The sequence below is a fragment of the Phyllobates terribilis genome, unplaced genomic scaffold (genome assembly GCF_046119375.1).
Source record: "Phyllobates terribilis strain yellow unplaced genomic scaffold, ASM4611937v1 Scaffold_7__3_contigs__length_470593459, whole genome shotgun sequence".
Taxonomy (NCBI): Eukaryota; Metazoa; Chordata; class Amphibia; order Anura; family Dendrobatidae; genus Phyllobates; species Phyllobates terribilis.
Genome location: NW_027362767.1, coordinates 319194194 through 319218898, shown reverse-complemented (window position 1 = coordinate 319218898; position 24705 = coordinate 319194194). Strand labels below are relative to the sequence as shown.

Sequence of the window (24705 nt, the reverse complement as noted above, 5' to 3'; positions counted from 1 at the left end):
TTGTTGTTACTATAGGAAGAGAGGAGGGGGAGGAAACATGAGGACACTGCCATAGCTCCCACCAGCCAGAGGAAGAGCTGAGATCGGGAATACCAGGCTTGGCCGAGGTTCAGCAGATGCTATAAAATAGACTTTCTGCAAGGAAGTGGTTGTACTGTGATGTGTAACCTCAGGGCCGTTTAGGGGAATTCTATCAGCTTTGGTGACAGAAATGAAGTATGTGAGCATTAGGAAATCCATTACTGCCCAATAATCCCCTGGATGTCTGTTATCCTCGTCACCGTGGACCTCCCTCTTTGTTCTGTCTACTCCTGTGGTCATGTCTGCCGGATGTTACATATTTTGTTCTGTTTGATACAATTCTCCGTTTTTTATTTGATGTAGAAAGCCTGGGTGCTATGTACATCTTTTTGTGTATAGATAGTATAAGGGGGGAGACATAATCAACGATGACTTCATACGTTTATAGTGACAGTCATTGTGAAGTGTCCTGATTACACCCTGCAGTAGTGAGATTGTATTTAATCTTAACCAATGGAACAATACTCATTTATAATTTTACCTGTTTCTATTGAATGATTATTGAAATCATTGTAATGGTGGAACTCTGTTCCTCTGTTCTGTGTTTTTTTTTTGTTTTTGTTTTTTTCCATGTATTAGAAAGTACTTCTGTCTATTATTAGCCACCAAACTGAATTAAAGAGGACCTTTCACCAAATTTTTCATATTGAACAGGAAACACTATGAAATAGTGCCTATGGAGTGGAATGAAACGTGATGTTTTTTAATTATTAGATTTTCGTCTCTCCGTTCCAGAGTTATTGGTGGGCAAAGTATCTGGCACCTAATGAGTGAACACCCACTTGGACTGAACAAAAGTTATCAGTTTTTACTTGGGGCGTGTACTTCTTCTCCCTGTATGATGCTGACCAATCATAAGCAGGCAGCAACACACTGGAAAAAGAACACGCCCCCACAATGGCTTAGGGAAGGTTTCTCAGTGTGTGAATTTGGGGGGAAAAAAGTGCGCCATATAATCCGAATAAAAAGGATAAACCATTAGATCAGGGCTGTCTAACATTATAGGTCTCAGTTTGAGAAACCGAAGCTCGTTCTTCTTTCTCCAGTGTGTTGCAGCCTACTTATGATTAGTCAGCATCATACAAGAAGTACATGCCCCAGTGAAAGCTCTGCTGACATACACTTGGACTTTAAGGGGTATTCCCATCTCCAAGATCCTATCCCAAAATGTAGTAGGTGTAATATTAGCAAACACCTCCAATTAGAAACGTAGTATAGTTCTTCTGATTTGTTATGTCTCTTATTCAATGTCCAGAACATTGCAGTAGGTTAGGTATCCACGTTTACGACCCCTCATATAGCGAGTTAGTTGCTAGTGGTCGTAACCATGAATACCTAAGCTACTGCAATGCCCTGCACATGGGGTAAGCGACATAGTGAATCAGAAGAACTATACTCTATTTCTAATTGGAGCTATTTGCTATTATTATTACACCTACTACATATTAGGATAGGATCTTGGAGATGGGAATACCCCTGTAACAAAAATTACCTCACTAGGTGCCAAATGCTTTGATTGCTAATCACACCAATAGACAAAATAAAAAAGTTTTATTCTGCTCTGCAGCCACTATTACTGTCCAGTTCAACATGAAATATTTGGAGAAAGGTGCTCTTAAAAGGAATTATCTGAATTAATAAAAAAAAAACTTAAAAGTAGTAGTATGATGTAGACATCTGTCTCACTATAAAAATATATTTTTTTGTACAAAAAGCAATTAAAAAATTTGCCAGTCCTTAATAAGGAATGTAGCGTAATCTCCATGTGTAAATCAGACTGGAAGTGCATTGGACCATGTTGGTGCACTTAGAAGGGTCAGTCGAAGTGCTTCCATGTGTAAACATGCTGAAAGTTTCTATTTAATAGCTGTAGATGTAAATCTAAAAGATAAAACTGCCCTTGTTTTTCCTCTCACCATCCAGTGCTCCCAGTTGCTTTGTGTTTACAAGCGGTCGGAACATGACCGCTGCAGCCAATCGGTGACCTCAGGGGTCACATACCATAGTACTGGCAATATGGCTCCTAAGTGATGACAGTATTGCGGCATGTAATTGCTGGGAGAAGAGATGGCCATAGTGTTTTTGTTTTCTAACCTTTGAAACTGTTATTAAAGTGTTAAAAAAAGAGAAATGGGCAAACCCTTTTTAAAGGCTCATTCAGGCAAGTGTGTTTTTAGCACGTGTGTTCGGTGGACCATGCACACCAATTGTAGCCAATGTGCTTTACTTTTTACCTGGTGACCCGGATGTCGTCATGGCAACGATCGGGACCCCACGCACACAGCGCGGGGTCCCGATGCAAGGTAAGAGGGGCACTCATACTGCTGCTTGTCCCGGAAATGCTGCCATCGACTTTGATCGCAGCATTTCAGGGGGTTAATGTTCTGAGAGCGGTGCGGGACCACTCCTGGCACATAGTACCGGGTGTCAGCTGTGAGAATCAGCTGACACCCGGCGGTGATCGCCCCGCACCACTTGTGTGCGGGCTCGATCACATTGTGCGTAATAGTACGTACCTGGTCCAATAGGCCCAGGGCACAGGGACGTACTATTACTGACAATGTCAGTAAGGGGTTAAGAACCTTTTTAGTGACATTAGCCACAGCAATTGTCTGGCCATGGACCTCCCTAATTAGCATTAAGGTTAAAAAATCACTTTCTCAACTATGGTACAAAATGGACAAGAAAGGTGTTCTCTCATGAATAAAAGCCATTTACGCTTATAGTGAGACTTTTGCTGACTGTCTCCCTTTAAACCACACATTAATGTTCAATCAAGAAGACAATCCACAGTCACATTACCCACATAATATACGACCGGTGTCTTTAGTATGCTAGTTAAGCATCAGTAGGTGAATGCTAGATTGGCATTATAAAGTAAAGGTTTGCAAAACCTATATTTTTCCCTTTTATGCCCTTCAGATTGGTGGGGGCTTGGTCCTGAGACACCTAAATAATGCAGAGTTGGGGAGAGAAGCGCACAGTTCCTGCCGGAGCGCGCACAGCATAGTACAAATTCAGTAGAAAGTCTCTGCTGTGCTCCCCTGACCTGCACACATCTCAGGCCTACTTTGAGCGTTTGATAGGAGTCTCAGACTCCAACTGATGTGAAGGGAATTAAAGGGGCATGAAAAAATCCAATAAATTGTTTGCAAACGTTAAGTTACTCTGTAACCCAAGTGATTGCTGGCAGGCCAAATAAATGAATTAATTGGTACGTGCCACATCCTGCAAGTTACTGATTAGGTATGTAGTGCCGCACCAACATGTTCACTTTGCCAGGATGCTATAAAGGTGTTGTCAGACATTGAATTGTCTTGCTGATAAAGATATACATATGTATGTGTGTATATAGATATGTGCATAGTTGTTAGGCAGGAATAGAAAAAAAGCTGCAAAGTTAGGATGCTTTCATAAAGAGAAGTGTTGATAGTTTTTTTTTTTTTTTTTTATTAATTGACAAAATAGAAATCTAAATCAATGTTTGGTGTGACTGCCCTTTGCCTTCAAAACAGCATCAATTCTAGGTACACTCTCATACAATTTTTAAAGGTAATAAGCAGGAAGGTTGTTTCAAACCCAACATTTTGGAGATCTAACCACAGATCTTATGTGGATGTAGGCTTCTGCAAATCTTTCTGGCTATTTGTCTTATCCTTAACAGACTGATATCATGACTCTGTGGAGGGAATATAATCACTTCCAGGGCTACTTGTTCTTCTTTACGCTGAAGATACTTATTAATGACACTGTCTGTGTGCTTACAGTTGTTTTCCTGCTGAATAATACATTTGGAGCCAATCAGTCAACTCCCTGATGGTATTGCAGGATGGAGAAGTATCTGCCTGTATTTCTCATAATTGAGGACACCATTAATCCTGACTACATCCCCAACATCATTTGCAGAACTGCAGTCTCAAACTTGCAGAGCCCTCCACCATGCTTTACTGCTGTCTGCAGACCGTCATTATTTTACTCCTCTCCAGCCTTTCAATTAACGAAATGACTTCTCTTACAGGCAAATATTTCATATTTTGACTCCTCTGTCCACAGCACCAGCTGCCATTTTTCTGAACCTCAGTTCCTGTGTTTTCCAGCATAGTTGAGTCATTTGGCTTTGTTTCCATTTTGAAGGTATGGTTTTTGGCCTAAATTCTTCCATGAAGATCACTTCTGGCCAGGCTTCTACATACAGTAGATGGGTGTAGCTGGGTCCCCACTGGTTCTGAACTGATGGCACTGCTGGACATCTTATGATTTCCAATAAAAAATAAGCATGATGTCTTTCATCTGCTGCACCAAGTTTCCTTGGCCGACCACTGTGTCTACAGTCCTCACCATTCCCCATTTCTTGGTTTCGTCAGTGCTGAGAAAGTTACTTGTACATCACGCAACACCATCAGGGAGGCGTCTGGCTTCAAATCTATTCGTTGGCTGTATGCTTGCGGTCATTGTCCAGCTGATGTCATTAATGACGATCTTCAGTGTAAAGTAAAACAAGGAATCCTGGAAGAGATAAAGCCTCCACAAAGCCATGATTTAATCTTCATCTAGTCTTTGTTGGATAACATGAAGACAGAGAATGATTTGCACAAGCCTACATCCACAGATTTTTGGTTAGTTCTCCAAGATGTTTGGATGTGCCAGATGTAGGGGACAAAGCATTGTTGGTAGTGCTGTCAGCAGCACATCTGTTTACATTGGGTCTGTGCTGCTAACTAATGGCTTTTATGCCTTCATAAAAGATGTAATCAATGACAATGTTGGAGAATGAACTTCACTGTGAACAAATCTTCAGACCATCAGCCATTTAGGCTGTGTTCACAAGATGTCGCTGTGCTGTTTTTTGAAGATGTATCAGGAATGCACAGTCAAGCTTATAAAATAAAATAAAAAATGCATGAAAAGTAAAAGCACTTGCGCTTTTACCACAAATGTGACAGAGCTTCAGCATGTGAACACAGCCTTAGATGAACTGATCAGGAACTAGCGTTCATTAGCTCGTTCGTTGGGTGAAATGAGATTTTGTGCATCGCAAAAGTTCCTGGCGATTCATTGTCCTGTGTGAACAGGAGTCACACTGCCAAGAACCATGCAGCCTGAGTGATGGATGACAGATCTATTAGTGCTCCTTAGTGCACATTGTTTACCACTGTCTGCCTGTGTAAAGCGGCGTTCCAACCACTGCCGATCGGTAAAGGTTTAGTGCCTCCGGTTGTCCATGTAAACTGACCATTAGAAAGAATTTTTGAATTGCTTTTCCCAAGCAGAGCTTCGTTCACACGTCAGCGTTGAATGCATTTTTTCCATCCTTATGTCTAAGAGTCTTCATTTGTAGTCTGTGACTGCAGAGGTTTGTTCAGCCATGTAGTTTGTACTGGAGTTTCTGCAATTATATCCCATCATGGAAAGTCTTCAGACCAGTGCTTGTGAGGTAAATGCAGTCATTTCTACATTATTGCTGACCCCATGTCTACATAATATATTGAAGGACTTCCGTTCCCATATGGAGGGTTCTGCTTTAATCCCAGAATACCTACATTTATAATGAAAATCTACAAAAAAAAAGTTTATATATTAGTTCAAATCCTCACTTTATCATTATCTCTGCCGCTGTCAGTAAATTGCAGCACATGGTAAGCCTATCCAGACCTAATTCTTCTCACAACTGAAAGTTTTAGAGGGGTTTCCCTTATATTTATCTCTTCTGATACTTTTGGCCTATCCTCGGGTCGGGTCATCAACTCATTGAGATGTAACTTTCTGTACTCCCACAGATCATCACCTAATAAGCTTTGGCAGTGAACGGAGCAGAACACCACAGCTTCCGCACATAGTTTAGTGACTGATCCCCGATACTGCGGATTAGTTCCTATCCAAATGAATAGGTGACCTGCAGTATCTGGGAGCAGCCACTTAATAGTGTGATGGATAGGTCATCAATATTAGTGGAAAACAACTAACATTGCATCCAGGTAGTTCTGTGTGAGCCAAATAATCAAGAGCAGAATAAATCTATCTTCTTTCCTCTTCTACCAGACTGATATGAGATAAGTGGTATATGGAGTGAACTCAAAGCTGTGTTAGGTCAAGATGGGTCTTCAGCCTCCGGATGTAAACAACAATGTTCCTATTCACTGACACCAAGCTGAAAGTATGCTAGGAAAATAAAGGTTTAGTCATATTACGACACCCTACTGATGTCAGGGTCACTCCCTGCTTGTTAGAGATGTGTCACCTATGTCAATTGTAAGGCAGCTCCTTGTAACATGTACAGTGGTGGCCAAAAGTATTGGCACCCCTGCAATTCTGTCAGATAATACTCAGTTTCTTCCTGAAAATGATTGCAATCACAAATTCTTTGGTCTTACTATCTTCATTTAATTTGCTTGCAAGGAAAAAACACAGAGAATGAAGCTAAAATCAAATCATTGATCATTTCACTCACAACTCCAAAAATGGGCCAGACAAAAGTATTGGCACCCTCAGCCTAATACTTGGCTGCACAACCTTTAGCCAAAATAACTGCGAACAACCGCTTCCGGTAACCATCAATGAGTTTCTTACAATGCTCTGCTGGAATTGTAGACCATTCTTCTTTGGCAAACTGCTCCAGGTCCCTGATATTTGAAGGGTGCCTTCTCCAAACTGCCATTTTGAGATCTCTCCACAGGTGTTCTATGGGATTCAGGTCTAGACTCATTGCTGGCCACCTTTTGAAGTCTCCAGTGCTTTCTCTCAAACCATTTTATAGTGCTTTTGGAAGTGTTTTGGGTCATTGTCCTGCTGGAAGACCCATGACCCATGACCTCTGAGGGAGACCCAGCTTTCTCACACTGGACCCTACATTATGCTGCAAAATTTGTTGGTAGTCTTCAGACTTCATAATGCCACGCACACGATCAAGCAGTCCAGTGCCAGAGGCAGCAAAGCAACCCCAAAACATCAGGGAACCTCCGCCATGTTTGACTGTAGGGACCGTGTTCTTTTCTTTGAATGCCTCTCTTATTTTTTCCTGTACACTCTATGTTGATGCTTTTTCCCAAAAAGCTCTATTGTCTCATCTGACCAGAGAACATTCTTCCAAAACATTTTAGGCTTTCTCAGGTAAGTTTTGGCAAAATCCAGCCTGGCTTTTTTATGTCTCGGGGTAAGAAGTGGGGTCTTCCTGGGTATCCTACCATACAGTCCCTTTTCATTCAGACGCTGACGGATAGTACGGGTTGACACTGTTGTACCCTCGGACTGCAGGGCAACTTGAACTTGTTTGGATGTTAGTCGAGGTTCTTTATCCACCATCCACACAATCTTGCGTTGAAATCTCTCGTCAATTTTTCTTTTCCGTCCACATCTAGGGAGGTTAGCCACAGTGCCATGGGCTTTAAACTTCTTGATGACACTGCGCACGGAAGACACAGGAACATTCAGATCTTTGGAGATGGACTTGTAGCCTTGAGATTGCTCATGCTTCCTCACAATTTGGTTTCTCAAGTCCTCAGACAGTTCTTTGGTCTTCTTTCTTTTCTCCATGCTCAATGTGGTACACACAAGGACACAGGACAGAGGTTGAGTCAACTTTAATCCATGTTAACTGGCTGCAAGTGTGATTTAGTTATTGCCAACACCTGTTAGGTGCCACAGGTAAGTTATAGGTGCTGTTAATTACACGAATTAGAGAAGCATCACATGATTTTTCAAAGGGTGCCAATACTTTTGTCCACCCCCTTTTTTAGGTTTGGTGTGGAATTATATCCAATTTGGCTTTAGGACAATTCTTTTTGTGTTTTTTCATTGAAGACAAATTAAATGAAGATAATAATGCCAAAGAATTTGTGATTGCAATCATTTTCAGGAAGAAACTGCGTATTATCTGACAGAATTGCAGGGGTGCCAATACTTTTGGCCACCACTGTACCTATTGTGAGTATAGGAATAATCTTCCTCCTCCGACAGCAGCTTACCACCTTTTTTCCCCTCACCCATGACAGCACACCTTGAGAGGGATCCGCCCCATCAAGGACTGGAAACCGTCTGAAATAAAATGGCGGTACCTCTCCCTCGCTTCAGTTGGTTTCCTGTCCTTGATGGGAACCTGTCTGGAAAGAAGAAAACTTACCTGGGTCTGTTCCGGTGTGGAAGAACGGGCCCTGGCCTGTTCACCGGATTCCAACCTCCAGAAGCACCATCCGCAGCTCCATTGGGTCCTGCGTCCGAGCAGGCGCATGCGGTGAGGCAGGCTCAGGCTTCCCGTAGACCGCTGCGCTGCCCTCCCCCTGCCACCTCAGTCGGCCGCGTTCCGGAGCGGCATCTTCCGGGTATGACGCGCCTGACGTCACCCAGCACGCCTCTCCCAGTGTGCCCCCGCGCCGATCCAAGATGGCGGCGCCCTGTAAAGCGCTACCGGGACGTTTTTTTTGCTGGAGCCTCGGCATGGGAAGGGGGGAGGGCCCTTGAACTGGAGGAGGTTCTGGATGGCCCTATATTATGGGGGGGGGTTATCCTGGGGGCGTGGCTCATGCTTCTGTGAAATGGCTGTCCAGGATAGTCAAGAGCAGCAGCTAACCCCCCCCCCCCACATCAGCAACAGAAGAGGCAGACGGACGCCTCTCACACGGACAGCCGCTCGAGCAGTGGCAGCCGCAGGAGCAAGGTATCGAACACCTCTGGATCATTCAGAAAGGAATCATCGCGTGTTCCGCTACAGCCTCCGAATCCGGTACCCATTTGTGACTTCAGGGGTGAGTGATCTTAGTGAATGTCACCTTTTAGTAATGGGAAGTCTCTTATGTGCTTCCTTCTGTAGGAGCCTAAGAAGATTAACGCCAAGCAAAAGCACAGGATTTGTGCCCTATGCCAAACTTCCCTTCCCATAGATTGGCAAAAACAGCTTTGCCCGAACTGCATTAATAAAACCATAGCAGAAAATTTTCTGGATTTCACCTCCAATCTGAAATCCATAGTCCACACAGATTCAAGGGTCCCTGAAGGGGTTGTTTAGCGGGAAGAAAAGATCCCATAAAGATGTCTCCTCCAACTCTGATTCCTCCCAGTCCGAGGATCTTTGGCTGAGTGATTCATCATCCTCTTCCTCATCGGATAACTGTAGACCCTGCTTCCCCATCGAGGGTACGGACAAACTGGTCAGATCAGTCAGATTAACCATGGGTCTGGGGCAGGAGAAAGCATCCAAATCCCAGGAAGACGTTATGTTTGCCGGCCTTGGAGAAAAAAAAAAGCTGCTCCTTTCCGGTAAACACTAAAATTCAGGGCCTCATTGACCAAGAGTGGAAGAAACCAGAGAGATCAGGGGCCTTACCCTCCTTCTCTAAAAGAAGGGTACCCCTTTGAGGAGAAGGACTCTGAGCCTTGGGATAAAATCCCCAAAGTTGACGGGGCTGTAGCAAGGTTATCCAAAAAATCTTCCCTACCCTTGGAGGATCCAGGCGTCCTAAAGGATGCCCTTGATAAAAAGGCTGACTCCTTTCTACGTCACACTTAGGAAGCTGCAGCAGGAGGCCTGAAGCCTGCGGTAGCTGGCACCTCTGTGGCAAGGTCTCTCATGATGTGCCTCCAACAATTGGAAGACCAACTTGGAGATAGAATCCTTTCAAATCTGCCCCTAATGCTGGCGGACTCGGTTAGACTCTCGGCTAGATCGGCAAATCTATCTAATACTGCCACACAGGCCTTGTGGCTCAAGGGTTGTCCAGGTGACCTACAATTCAAACATAAATTATGTTCCCTCCTGTGTGACAGCAGACTCCTGTTTGGCCAGAAGCTGGATGACCTTTTAGAAAAAGCGGGCGATAGGAACAAAGGGTTCCCAGGATTTTCAGGGGACTCAAAAAGGTTTAGTTTTCGGAGGAGAAAATTTAATCGCGGTCGCCCTGCAGGAGACGGGAGAAGATGGGAGTCCAAATCCAAGAAAGTCATGCTATATGTTTGGAGGACCATCCTCCAATACAAAAGTTTTCCCAGTGACGCCAGGCCGGAGGTAGGGGGGAGGCTTTCCCACTTTATTCCAGCTTGGGAAGCCATTACATAAAACCCCTGGATTCTGAATATTGTGAGTGGTGGCCTGAAGATATGGTTCAGCCAGATTCCTTGCTGGACCTTTATGGTTACCCCCAAGAGGAAGGTCCAGGAAGAACAGATAGCTCTGGAGTCAGAAATATTAGGGCTAGTAGAGAAACGGGTCCTTCTCGACGTTTTGATACCACAAAGGAGGAAGGGATTCTATTCATGATGAGAAAAAAAAAACACAAACCCTATGGGTCCTTAAGGACCATCATCAACCTCAGGAGTCTAAACCAGTTGATAGAGAACCAGACTTTCAAGATGGAGTCAGTGAGTTTGGCAGTGAAGCTTTTGCACCACAATTGCTTTATGGCAGTAATAGACTTGAAGGACGCATATTATCACGTCCCAATTCATCCAGACTACCAGAAATATCTGAGTAGCCCTGTTCATTCAGAAAGAGCTGAGGCATTTTCAGTTTACTGCCCTACCCTTCGGCCTCTCCATAACCCCCGAGAATATTCACGAAATTAATAGCGGAAGTAACAGCCTTTCTACGAATCAAAAACTTAATGATCGTTCCCTATTTAGACGACTTTTTAGTAATAGGGAAATCAGAAGTCCACTGCTCCAGTCAACTTCTAGAAGTCATGGCGGTGTTGCAACAGCTAGGATGGTTGGTAAATACCCAAAAGTCAAAATTAACCCCCTCAAGGACTCAAATCTTCCTAGGTCTAATCCTGGATTCTAGTCTCCAAGCCTGCTTCCTCCCAGAAGACCAGATCCGCAAAGTAATCAATTTAGTCTTGAAAGCTATTTGGTCTCCAGTGATATCCCTAAGAGAAGCAATATCTCTCCTGGGCTCTGACGGCCTGTCAGATGGGCTCAAGGGCATATGAGACTTCTTCAGTGGGAGGTCCTGTCAGCGCAGAGGTCCTTCAATAGGCGTTTAGAAAGGAAGTTCTCTCTCTCCCTAGAAGCTGTGATTACCTTTCATGGTGGACAGACAGGGAAAATCTGACCTCAGGCGTGCAGTGGGTCCAGACCAGTAGATCGGGTGATTACAACCGATGCGAGCGGCTCCAGATGGGGGGGGGGTCATCTAGCAGTGCTCTCAGTACAGGGTCACTGGGCATACCACAAAATGGAGGCATCCTGAAACTTAAAAGAACTTTGGGCAGTGGAGAAATCCCTGATAGGCTTCCTTCCTCACATTCAGGGTCACCATGTCCAGGTCATGTCTGACAACCAGACAACAGTAGCCTATGTAAATCACCAGGGGGGAACAAGGTCACGCTCCGATGGCTGTGGCAGACAGAATCCTACATCTGGCAGAGCAACACCTCCCATCCCTCAGTGCCCTTCACATAAGGGAGGGGGGGGGGCGTAAGGGCAGAATTTCTCAGCCGCCACACCCTAAAACAGGGGGAGTGGAGCTTAAACCCGGGGGTCTTCCAACAGATTGTCTAGTTATGGGGACAACCAGACATAGACCTGTTCGCCACAAGAGCAAACAGGAAGGTAGACAGATTCTGTTCCTTTAAACCCAGCAGAAAATCCCCATGCTGTAGATGCCCTCCAGATTCCTTGGAAGTTCAGGAAGGCCTATGCCTTTCCACCGTTAGTAATGGTTCCAGCAGTGGTGAGGAAGATTCGAGTGGATGGTGCAAGGGTAATTCTTATAGCCCCTTTTTGGCTCAAGAGGCCTTGGTTCTCCCTGCTTCGACTAATGTCTGTTTCAGATCCCTGGGTTCTACCAGAGAGGCCGGACCTTCTCATTCAGGGACCACTAATCCACGCCTAAGCCAGAGGATTTAATCTTGCGGTGTGGAATTTGAGAGGTCACTACTAAGTAACAAGGGGTTTTCATCATGGTTAGTCTCTACCCTGCTGGGTAGCAGGAAACCAATAACTGCTAAAATTTATAACAGAGTCTAGGGGAAGTTTCTAGATTTTATAGATGCCCCGTTATCAGACAAGCCTCCAATCAATGGAATCCTGGAGTTTCTGCAAAAGGGGCGTGACCTGGGTCTAGCCACGGGGACTCTTAAGGTTCAGGTGTCTGCCTTGGGGGCCCTCTATAATTGTAACTTAGCTGGGAACAGGTGGGTCTCTAGATTTATCAAGTCCTGAGCCAGACCAGTTTGGTCCCTTAGAGTTCCTTCCTGGGACCTGAATTTGGTTTTGAACACTTAACCAGTGACCCGTTCGAGCCCCTACAGGACGTCTCTCCAAAGATCCTCACCCTTAAGACCATCCTTTTAGTGGCCTTAACATCAGCCCGTAGGGTGGGTGACCTGCAGGCCCTTTCGATTGATCCTCCGTACATGCAAATTTATGTTGAGTCACCTTGTGTCCAGATGCAGCATATCTTTCCAAAGTGGTATCTAGATTCCACTGTAACCAGGAGATTGTACTACCCTCGTTTTGCAGCAATCTGAAAAACCCCGGGGAAGTGAGATTCCATAACCTAGATGTTAGAAGATCCCTAACTACAGTACATTAACATGGCTAATGTATGGAGGAAGGTCCCTTCCTTGTTCCTGGCCTTTCAGGGGAGTAGGAAAGGTCACGGGGTGTCCAAGGGTACAATTTCTAGGTGGCTTAGGGAGGCCATTTGTTTAGCATATACGTCCACAGGAGTTCCGGCCCTGGACAATGTCGAGGCTCATTCCACCAGAGCCGTAGCAACTTCCTGGGAGGAGAGGGCAGACATCTCAATCGATAAGATATGTAGAGCTGCTACTTGGTCTACACCATCCCCCTTCTATAAACACTATCGGTTGGATCTGTCCTCCTGACCTTACCTTTGGGAGAAGGGTACTTCAGGCGGTGGTCTCTCCCTAGGGTGCTCATAATTCTCCAAAATTCTCTCAAGGTGTGCTGTCATGGGTGAGGGGAAAACACCAAGATTACTTACCAGTAGCCAGTTTTTCCTGAACCCATGACAGCACCCGTAGTCCCCCCCCCCCCCCCCCCCCCCCTCTGTTTTTCTGTTTGTCACACCTTGGTGGGCACGGTTTGGGGTGTTTATATATATATGTAGGTGTTGGTTATATGTTCAACCTTTTTGGGAGGTCCTCTCAATGCTCTGTAAACAACTGAAGGGAGGGAGAAGGACCGCCCTTTTATTTCAGACTGTTTCCTGTCCTTGATGGGGCGGGGATCCCTCTCAAGGTGTGCTGTCATGGGTTCAGGAAAAAACGGCAAACGGTAAGTAACCTTGGTGTTTCTTCCTGCAGACTCTGTTCAGAAACATTCAGTCCCTATATAATCTGTCCACAAGGAGAGAATTTTTCTGGGTTTAAAGAAAATTGGTGATACATAGATCATGAAATGAGCAAATACTGCTTAAATACCCAATTTTTACTCCTCTGCCCTTATTGTTATCCCACTGCACTTCATTTATTGACACCTGACCACTAATTGCAGGGTGACTAATATTGCCCCTGCGGGATTCGTTTGGAATGGCAAAATAAGATACGTGCCCAAGATCAGGAAATGCTATGGGTTTGATGCTGCGTGTAAGGCTGTGTACACTGCCAGTACTGTGTGTTTTTGAACACAGCATACTCTATGCTACGTCCAAAGCATTGCATGCTGGTGAATCCGCATGTGTTCAATGAACCATGCGCATTCACCGCATCCTGAACATTGCACCGATCTAATTTCTCTTGTGGAGATTATCGACTCCGCAAGAGAAATTGACATTCTGCGGTCTGGAAAGACTAGCTGCATGTCCTTCTCCGCGGGTGAGCCGCAGGTGCACGGAGACGCATAGTTGGCATGGGATTTCTTGAAATCCCATCCACTATGCTGTAACATCTGGCCGCTGCGGATTGCACGCAGTACAAGTGTGCTGTGTGCAATCCGCAGCAATTACTGCTTGTGTGCACGTACCGTTATGCAGCGACAAACCCGCAGCGTCCAGATGTTATCCCATGTCCACAATGCTTATCTGTGCACCCGCGGATACTGACATGCGGCATGTCTTTCAGACCCGCAGCATGTTAATTTCTCTTGCGGGTCCGCATGTGGACTTTTCCCATAGACTAACATCGATGAGGAAAGTCGGCAAGTGAAAATAAAGTAAAAATCGCGGCCGCTCATTTGCATAATGAGGGCGGAAGAGGTGCGGCTGTTCTGCAGCAGCTCCTGATCGTGGACACATGCCCTTACAAGTCATCAGAACCTGGAGACCCTGATGGGTCCCATGTGTTCATCCATTATGGGAACAGAGGATCACAGCTTGTAATCCTGTAGGGAGCCAAAAAGTTAAAATATGAATTGTGCAAAATCAAATACTATGATTAATAGTAGACATTCAGGGCTACTTAACTCACGTGGAATAAATACACTTAAAGAAGCTGCAGAGTGTTGGAATCTAACAAATGCAGAATGAGCGTCCGTACCTGACCATATCGGCCTAGATCACTCTCCCTGACCTTTTAAATAAGTTTTCTTGCATAATGATTCTTCTTTACAAACTGCTTACAATGCTAAAAAATAACAAAAGAGGTAATGCTCACCGTAGCCGCCCCCTGCTTCTCTGGTGCTCCACCATCTTGTAATATTTGCAGATCATGGTTACCTGAAGTGGCCAAAGTTCCCAAATTCTTGTTCGTCTGTAGGCAGCTTTAGGCTGTGTGCCCACGATGCGTTTAAGTGTTTCCGCTGCGGCAATTCCGCTGCAGAAACTCTTAAAAAAAAGGCTTGGTAGAAGGTCTGCTATGTTCCCCAATGATAATCCGCATGTGCTGTGCACATGCTACTGAAATTTCCGCTGCAGATTATCATTGTGGAAAAAAACGCAGCACTACCAATTATTTTGCGGAAGCGCTGCGTTTTCGAAGCTATTGACTTGCATTGGAACGCATGGAATCCGCATCACTGTATATGTAGATGCGGAATCCATGTGTTTCAATGTGTGGATAGTACCCGGATTTGGAGAAGAGGAGACTCTCCTCTGGACCCGGGTACCATAGAACCTGAAAAAAATAAATAAATAAATAAAATAAAATAAAAAATATTTACCTTCTGATGGCCCCCGGTGTGCTTGTTTTCGCTTGCCGGCAGATCGCGGTGGACTGAAGGACCTGCGCTGACGTCATTTAGTTATGTGACGGCAGGTCCTTCAGTGTACCGCGAGCTGCCGGCAAGCCAGGACGGAGCGAATCAAGACTCCGGGGGCCATCAGAAGGTAAGTATAGATTTATTTTTTTATTTTTTAACATTCTTTCGGTCACACTATATAAATCCATGCCGTTTGCATGGATTTATATAGTGTGAACAAGTTGACAAACACTTTCCAAGTGATGCTAAAATCGCTTGGAAAGCGCTTGTCAATCCGCATGCGGAAATGCAAGTGAAGAACGCTTCACATCCGCATGTCCCTGGCAGGAAAACGCATGTGCAATCCGCATGTACAATCCGCATGTGTTTTTTCTGCCAGGGAGATGCAGAAACGCTCAGGAGAAAATCCACAACATTTCTGCATCATGGGCACATAGCCTTACTGTAGAGCCGAGTCTATCTACATATAATTAATTGCGACATGCCATAGTACTTTTTTACTGTGGAGACTGAGGCACCTTAAAGGGGGTTTTCACATTCAGTAAAGTGAATCCCAATTTATTGTAAAATACCTGAAATAACAGAGCAATTACTCGCCCTCCAGCGTTGCACCTAGGGAGGGGTGAGTACCTGCTCAGTTTATTTTACGGTCCACTAAAAGTAGAAAACCCCTTTAATATATAGCATGCTGCATTTTTCTTGGCAAAATCAGCTGTGAAGATTCTTGAAAGATATTTTCACCCATTTGTTGTTTTTTTTTTTTAAGAAACACTAGACATGTAAACAAGATTAGACAGTAAGGGGTTTTATGGAAGTGCTCTGTTTTGACCAGACTTTCCATTTAAACCATTTATTATGGTTCTTGTACACATTAAATAACTTTTGATCTTACACTCTTTCCTGAATTCTCCCATACTCGTGAGCCCTTGGTTCAGGGTATACAGACATTTTACCACTATCCTTTTCTAAAATTTTATTTTGCCTACGGTACATATGATGTGCACAGTTCTAGTGTCTGACTTGTTGCCTATTCTATTTATGCAATATAATCCACTCCCTGTGCCATTGCCTAACATCATTGCCTAGTGACAAGGTCTAGAGTCTCGTCACAGGATGTATGGACACTTCTTTGGGACTATATATAAATGGGGTTAATGAGCTGAGCACATGCAGTGCTCTAATTTCTCAATATAGTTTGGTCCCTGAAAGTTCCTCTTGAGGGCTGTAATGAAGGAAACCAATGAGCAAGTGAGTTCAAATGCTATAAAAGCAATATTAAAAAAAAAATTATAGCAGATCCTCTAGAGATATAAAGGGATTATTTTGTACTATAAAATTGTAGGCCCCCTACTTAGGATAGGTCACTAATAAGGGGACTGGTTACTTAGTAAAAATTCCTGAGCTCCAACTATGCTGCTTTTATCTGTTTTTCGCTGCGTCACTCCATTGCATAGAGATTCATATTTGATGCTTTTGAAGCACAAAATGTGAAATCTCTGCTTCAAGACCAACTGAGTGTTTCATCAGTCGTCTTTGGTGAAGTGTGCTTTCATCCCTACCTCCCAGATTCTGCTAATTGCCGCTCAGCAGTGTCTTAGACTGCTAGATCAGCTACTAAGCTGTGATTAGCGGTGTCTGGGACGAAGGCTTATGCCCCCAAAGAAGACATTGAAGAAACTCTCAGTTGGTCTAAAAGCAGAGATTTCACATACTGTGCTTAAAAAGAAACAAATGTGAATATTTCAGCAGTAGAGTGACGCAGCGCAAAACTGAAAAAAGCAGCCAGTTCAGGGAAGATCAATGATTTTTACCAGGTATTTAACTAATTTAGTTTTTTTAACCAGTGACTGGTCTGTTTAAAATTAGTGATCTACTTCCTGAAACTACGTTGCTCCTCTGTCAAGGGCCCATTAGTATGCAGTGTCCCCTTCAATTTTTTCTGGCACATGGACATCCCGTTAGAATTACAGGCATGCTGATTCATAGATGTATGTATATATTTAGCCAACCTGGAGAATAAGCTGTTTGCACATGTATCCTGGTAACACTCGTGTAGGGTTCCTGTTTTCATCACATTAACTGGTTGCATTTCCAAAGGCTGCTTAATGGGGACATGAAGGATTTTTGTCTTCTAACAACTGGTTGATGAATTGTGCATTCATGGTCTATTCGTCTCCATAGCAGTTTCCCAGACCGCACCCTTTGGTCCTATATTTCCAGCCGGTGTCATGTGATGGATGTACTGCTGGAGCGGTTATCGGAGATCATGAGAAACTCTCACTTCAGCTATGGCGAGCTGACGGAGACATCTGGCTCTGGTTATTACGGACATCAGCGCTGTATTGTTGACTTATAATTGAGCGTTAACACAGCTCATGTTCTGGGTGTGTCTGGTAATTCGCTCAGAAGTTCTGTATGTGCAGAGCACGATTCTAGGTCCTGAGAATAATGAATGGATGATTTGTGACTACCCTAAAGTCTGCACATCGTGACTGCATCAGCATGGAGTCTACCCAGAAAACCTTAGTCTATTAGAAGACTAGGTGTAAAAGTGCTCATACATCTCTCTTCCCCATTAGTGATCCATGTAGGGAACATAAAGTGGATAGAGTTTTTAAACTCAGACTGCCTGGTCCTCATCTCCCCCAACATCTGCCAGGAGTGGCCATGCACTAGACTTTATTTCTAGATGCCTGATCCTTCATTCTCCAGGGCCATAAGCCATTGCCAGACGAGCTCTGGACTGCTCCCCTGAATGCAAATTCTCTAATTCTGTATTCTTTGGATTCCACCTAAGTTTGTGTGATCAGTGCCAGGCCCCAGCTCCTATTGTCAGGGATGTGAATGTGTTATCTACCTTCATAATGGGGGATTACCATTTTATTGTAATCTGCCCCCCTGACATGTGAAGACCACAACCCTGCCCCTAGTGTACACGCAAAAGCTGTAAAGTGATCACCACAAGTTCCCAGACTAACCACTGTTGTAATAATCAAAACAAATGGCCACATATCACTGAGGCTTTTATTCTGCTAATCAGGACCCTGTATACCATTTGTGTGTTTACCTTTCGATCGCACGCATAGGACTGCTATATGTCGATGCAAAGTGTGGCGCCTGAAACCCCCACCACCAGCCCTGTAAATGGATGTTTAACACCACATCCCCTCCAACATATTTTTAGGAAACCTGCGCTCCCAGCCACCGTTCTGCATTTTATTTTTAGCCCCACCGCATGCCTAATTCTGGTATATCATTCCCTGTGCGGTGGCGGTGAAGGCAGTCAGGTGTGGCGGTGCTACTCTTCCTAGCGGGGTGTAATGTAAGCACTGCCCAGCCTTTTGTTCTGCGCCACATTCTGCTCTGCTCAGAAGGAGGTGCTCAAACCAGTAAGGCCACTTGTTTGTGTTCTCCCACTGCTCCAGTCATATGAGGTCACGTCTGAGCGCTGGAGAGGTCTTCTGCCAGCACTGCTGGGATTCTTTTCCCTTTTGTTTCCGGAGCCTGCAGTTCTGGCTTTTTTCTTATGTACTTTTTTTTCCCTCTTAAATTTTGCATCCTGGTCCCTAAAAGAAAATTCAGTTCTGTAGTTATACAGTGTTTTTTTTTTTTTTTTTTTTTTTTTGATCCTTGTCTTAAATGCGTGTGAGAGTTCATGGATGAAATAGAACTAGTTCTCATTAAGATCAGCAATGAGAACTCCCTGGCAATTCTCCATGGGAAAAACTATGCAAATTATCTTGCTCCCAGAAATGAGAAAACCATCTCGCTAGTGCCACCTATTGGAGTGTGTCTAATATACCGGTAGCTACTATTCCCTGCCCATGTTGCCATGCTCACTAACAGTTGGCTTGCAGGGTGGCTATCTACAATAGGTGGCATGGCACTTGTTACATTTCTTATGGGAGATACCGTTTTATGTGACCACTGTCTGTATCAGCGCTGCCAGTGACTCACTGTAGTAGAGAATTGGTGAGTTGTGGTTTTCCTGCAGCATTTCTACACCCATTAGGTAATTTAGATTGCTAGCATTTTTTATTTTTGAGTGCGTTTTTTACATGTGTTTTTGACGTTAGTTTGTCATGTTTATTACACTGAGCTGCTTTATTTCTGATACTTTCTGGTATTTGGCTTTGACAGCTTTATTGATGCTGTGGTGTTGATTACATATGTTTTTAGTGCATTTCCGCTACGGACTAAAAAAACATGTTTTTTTACCTGCGGATTTTCCGCTGCTAATGCAATTCTTTGGGTGATAATCTGCACGTAAAACTGAAATTGACGTGTTGCGAATTTGAAACGTGCACAGCGGGTCACCTTACTCTGCGTAAAAAAAAAAAAAAAAAAAAACACCGTGGGCATGGGATTTCTAGAAGTCCCATCCACTTTGCTGGAACTGTAAGATGCTTCAGTTTCTGACGCCTCGAAAATACGCTGTCAAGAACGTACCAAAAAACTCATCATGGGAACGTAACCTAACAATGCTGTATTCCCAAATGTGCCACACATGGATTTAGTGATTTCCCCAACTTGCTGTCAAAGGTTCTGCAGTCTTTTGGTCCTTAAAGTATGGCTGACACTCGGAGCATAGCGTTCTCCATCACTCCCTCGTATGTTCCAGCATAAATACGCTGCTCATTAAGGGAATCGGGAGCAAGAATTTACTGATCAGACATATTTTACAATCTCTGTATGTCTTCTGAAAAGGATGTTATGTATGGATGACTATACAGTCCTGTCACTCATTAAAGGAGCTCTCTCGGTTTGTTTTTGCGTATTTTACATACTTTATTACTTCAGCTAGGATTACCTTATGGACAGTACTTGTTACTGAAAATTCATGGTCTGCTCCTCACTTAGGTCATGTGAACACATGGTAAACCCCCCGGGAATTACATGGCTCTGTGGTGGGAGGGCACCATTTCGGTATCCAGAATTGCTTGTATGGTGCAATAGCATGGAATGTACTACACACTCTTGCACACACTGTGCCGCACACTTTCTCCTCAGGGAATTTTAGTTGATGATTACATAGCTGTTTTCTTAGTTCTATCTCTTGATTGCACAATCTGTTAGCCTACTTAGAGGAATCTAGAGAAGAGAACAGGTTGGGTTGTCCCAGCAGGTAGAGATGGCACAGGCTGTAGTCGGTGATCTTGTGCTGATGTATCTTGGGATTCATAGCGGAGCATAGAGGTGAAAGAAGCAGAGTGAAATCTGAAATTCAGGATGGAGTCTGAAATGAACACAGTGATTTGAGATGTATGGAAATACACTAAAGTGCAGAATGTGCTAGATAACGAGCTGGGGGTGCTGGAATGAACATACAAGCTAGAAAATAGTGGACTGCTTCTTTAAACGGGTTGTCCTGAAAATAAAGGTTAAATTCACAAGACATTCACGCTTTCATTTGGAATCCTTTTTAGAAACTTCTGTGTGTGGTGGATATTGCTGACATGTACTTATAACTGACTGCCCCTTATATCTACCCGATGTGTCCAGCTCTTATTCGCACATGCCCGGTAGCTCATTCCCGGCCTGGATCCTCATGTACATGGTGGGGTAGTTCCTGCTGTTGTACAGGTCCATGACACACTTTAGGTGGATACACCCTAGACTGTCGGATGAAGCCACCAATATCAATGTGTTCAGCTCTTGTGCATGTGTGCGCCTGCCAACTGATCGTCTGCAGATCAATCAGGCATGTCTGATTTCGGACTTATCGGATTCTTCTCCAAGAGATAAGCTGCCTGCAGAGATGTCGGTCGGCAGCTTTCTCATAAAGCATATAGGAGGGCTTGGATGAGTGTGCACTCCTGTGTATGGGACAGACGGCCAAGATGGCTGTCGGACGTTGCATCGTTGGGCCAACAACCATCTAATGTGTTGGCTATGTGCCCACGATGCAGAAATTAAGCGAAAAATTTCCGCTTCATTTCTGCATTTCCTTGCCAGTAAAAACGCGTGCAGATTTTAACATGTGTTTTTGAAGCGTTTTTGACATGCGTTTTTTGCGCGTTTTTGAAGTGTTTTGCACATGCGGAATTGCCTTGTGTTTTTTAATGCATTGAGTAGGTAATTCCGCATGTGTAAACGCACAAATAATGAACATGCTGCGGATTTTTCTGCACATAAAATCTTCTGCGGAAAATTCCGCAGCATGGGCACAGAACATGCAGATTGTCATTGGGGACCATGGGGCATGTATTACCAAGCGTTTCCGCAGCAGAAATTCCGCAGTAAAATCGCTTGAAAGCGCATCGTGGGCACACAGCCAATTTGTCATTCAAAACTACAACTCCGCTCATGAGAAAACAAGCTGTCATGTGTCTGTCAACAAGGAAAAAAAAAAAAAAAAATCCGGTGTTCATGGCTTATTTTTTTTTTTATACTGCGACTGAAAGGTGAAGGACTCTGATGGGAGAGATTCCCTGCTATGTGGCCCATGAGTTACAGCAGAGATGTATTAAGACGACGTTGAGCGGCACGGCCCATCATTAGCTTCACCTCTACTTGTGCTCAGATTTGGCGCTCCTCCCGTTGTGCTCGGCATAGGTGCACGGTCAGCTGGTGAAAAGCCAACAACCATCACTTATCTGAGGAGGCGGCCATGGTCCATTGGAGAATCCTCGCAGTGTTACTTCATTCTGGTTACAGAGATTGCAGATGAGGTCCTATTGTAGTGACCGATGCTGTGCCGGCTCTTGAGGTCCCAACAGAAGATACTGCTTTACTTTGGACTTTATTAGATAATGTATCGCCATTTCTTCTCACAATACGATGCTCCACATTACTCCCTTATGACACTACCCTGCCTCATAGCTGACTACTATAATGGCAGAACTACATGAACAAGTAATCTGTCCAGAAAGGATTTCTTTATACAGTGTGGTCTCATGTTATTTATTTTTAACTTTTTATGTTACATTTATTGTGACTTTCACACGAACGATCATTGGTGCGACACTTCATAAAATGTGTATGAATGTGGTTTCCTTGTTTTTGTGTGGTTGGTTACATGGACACTTTGAAGATGGGAATAAACCTGTGTAATTAGAAAGTGCTCATACCAGCAAGCAACTTTCCAAGTTACTGTCTATTAAGTGTTTGTTTTTCTGGTGTTTTTTTTTCCGTATATGTGGTGCATTGCCTAGGCAGTCGCCCACCTTTGATCTGGTAGGGCTTGAAGCCCTTTATGCGGACCTATAGCAGTGGCCATTATACTGCTCATCATACATGTTCGGTGGTGTACCTGATAAACCATGAATGGGGAGCAGCGCTCTCTCCAGCCCCCTCTAACAGCTGATCGGCTCTGGGCCTGACATCTTGGTCAGCACCATTAAGCCTCATCAGCTATTGAGAACACAGTTGGGTTTCCATTCTGGAGTAGCGTCTCCTGTCCATTATCCGACAGTACAGATGTGTCCCTCAGGATGTGCCTCTTAGTGAGGACACGCAGTCCTATCTGTGATGGCGGACGTTATGGCGTCTTAACCAGGGGTATAAGTATGTTGCTGTGAAATCACTTTCCATCCTATTCTGTTTTGTCTTCTCCTCTTTATCTAACATTTTACCTCGATTCACCTTTATAATTAATATTATAAAAGGATTCGCTCGAGTGTTCTCGCTGCTTCCTGCATTATTCAGGCAGCGCCCAACAAATATGCAGACTTGCTTGCAAAATGTCACTTCTCATTGTGTTGTGTCATTCATGAAACACCAGTCTGTCGTCTAAGCAGCGATTTATATATCATTAAAACGATTGGCCAGAACATTAAAACTATAGCCTTCCTGAAACCTTCATGAGCAATTTTTGCCATGTAGCTGGTGAGGGATTTTCTGCTAGAAGTTGCTGCACTTAGTAAAACTACCATGAACGGGAGTATTTGGTTACAAGTTTTAGGTAGGCGGGAAGTGTCATAGAAGTGCCACATAAATGCCAAGACCTTAGGTTTCTCCACAAACAATTACCAGCACATCAGTGCCCCAGCGTGAGCTCCTGGTGCCATCCCTTGCCCTAATAAGCTATGCTCGCTTATCTTCTGTGCAGGTGCGATCACATCTGACAGGCAGCACTAAACGACCGCCTATTGCCTAATTGTTTGGTGATCAGCAGTCTATTAACTGTTTAGAGTGGCAGCCCGCTCTGACTGATCTATAATAGGAGCGCTCAGGCTGCTATGGTTCTCGGCAGCACAAGTCCTGGTTATACAGGTCGATGTGCAGCCAAGAATGATTATCTCGTGTACAGCAAAAAATATCACTTCACCAAACGAATGAGTGTTTTGCTCGTTCATCGGCTGATCAGCCGCCTGTTTACACTGCAATATTATCTTGAAAAAGATTGTTCCTAGAAACACTTGTTAATGATGATTTTGCATTGTAACTAAAGCTATTTTCGACAGGAACTTAAAGATCTGGTGCCATGTCTTGCCAAGCTCATTCATTGGGTGAAATGATCCTTTGCCCTGCATAAAAGATCATCGTTCTCTGCAGCATATTGTCCTGTGTAAACAGGATTCGCGCTGCCGAGAACAATGGCAGCCTGTGCGCACTGAGCAATCTACTACAGATCGTTCAGCGAGCAGTTGAGGAGTGGTCTGCCAGCGTACACCTGCTATTTAACGAGCGTTTAGTGCCACACATTGTCTAATGTAAACTGACCTTTAGATACCACATTGCACAATGTATTATTGATCTATTCATGTACATTTATTTTTTAGTAATGAGTTATTTTCTTTGATTTTCTTTTGCAAGCCCACTGTTTGTAACTTGGAAGATTGGACGGGATAAAAGGCTGCGTGGATGCATAGGAACCTTTTCTGCCATGAACCTGCATTCTGGTCTCAGGGAGTACACACTTACCAGGTAACTCATAGCGGTTTGTTTTGCTCTGGAAAACTTCTAGTCTTATGTGGTTTTGCTGTGATTGTAGTTTATATAATATACTGAAACGTCTCAGCCAGTGAGCTCAGTTTCTGAGCGGCGGACCACTTGCTCCACTTCTGGAGGAGCATGGGCATCTCTGCATTTGGAATCCTTACCAATCTGATGCTGTGGCATATTGAACGGAAGCGGTCAGCAGGTTTTTATTTAATCTGAGAGCAGCAATAATATAGGACACGAGACCCTGATTCCAGGAATGTCACTTATTAGGCGGCTTATTGAGCCGATTTTCCATTCAATTTGTTAGCGGACACCATGTCGCATTTGGAGAGCCCCTGTGTGCCTAAACATTGGAGCTCCCCCACAAGTGACCCCATTTTGGAAAGTAGACCCCCCAGGGAACTTATCTAGATGGGTGGTGAGCATTTTGAACCCCCAGGTGCTTCGCCAGTTAATCCGTAAAAATGAAAAAAGAAAATTTTTGTGGAAAAAAAAAATTCTTTTTAATTTTTATGAATTAATTTGTGAAGCACCTGGGGGTTCCAAGTGCTCACTATGCATCTAGATAGGTTCCTTGGGGGGTCTAGTTTCCAAAATGGGGTCACTTGTGGGGGAGCTCCAATGTTTAGGCACACAGGGGCTCTCCAA

General features: G+C 44.1%; 1 protein-coding gene across 1 annotated transcript in view; it reads left to right on the top strand.

The window, feature by feature from the left end:
* AMMECR1 (AMMECR nuclear protein 1) overlaps positions 1-24705 on the top strand; it is a 201349-nt gene that overhangs the window by 139031 nt on the left and 37613 nt on the right. Inside the window, exon 3 of the mRNA XM_073641126.1 lies at positions 23929-24039. Within this exon, the coding sequence (XP_073497227.1) occupies positions 23929-24039 (111 nt within the window). The remainder of the gene's footprint in view (positions 1-23928; positions 24040-24705) is intronic.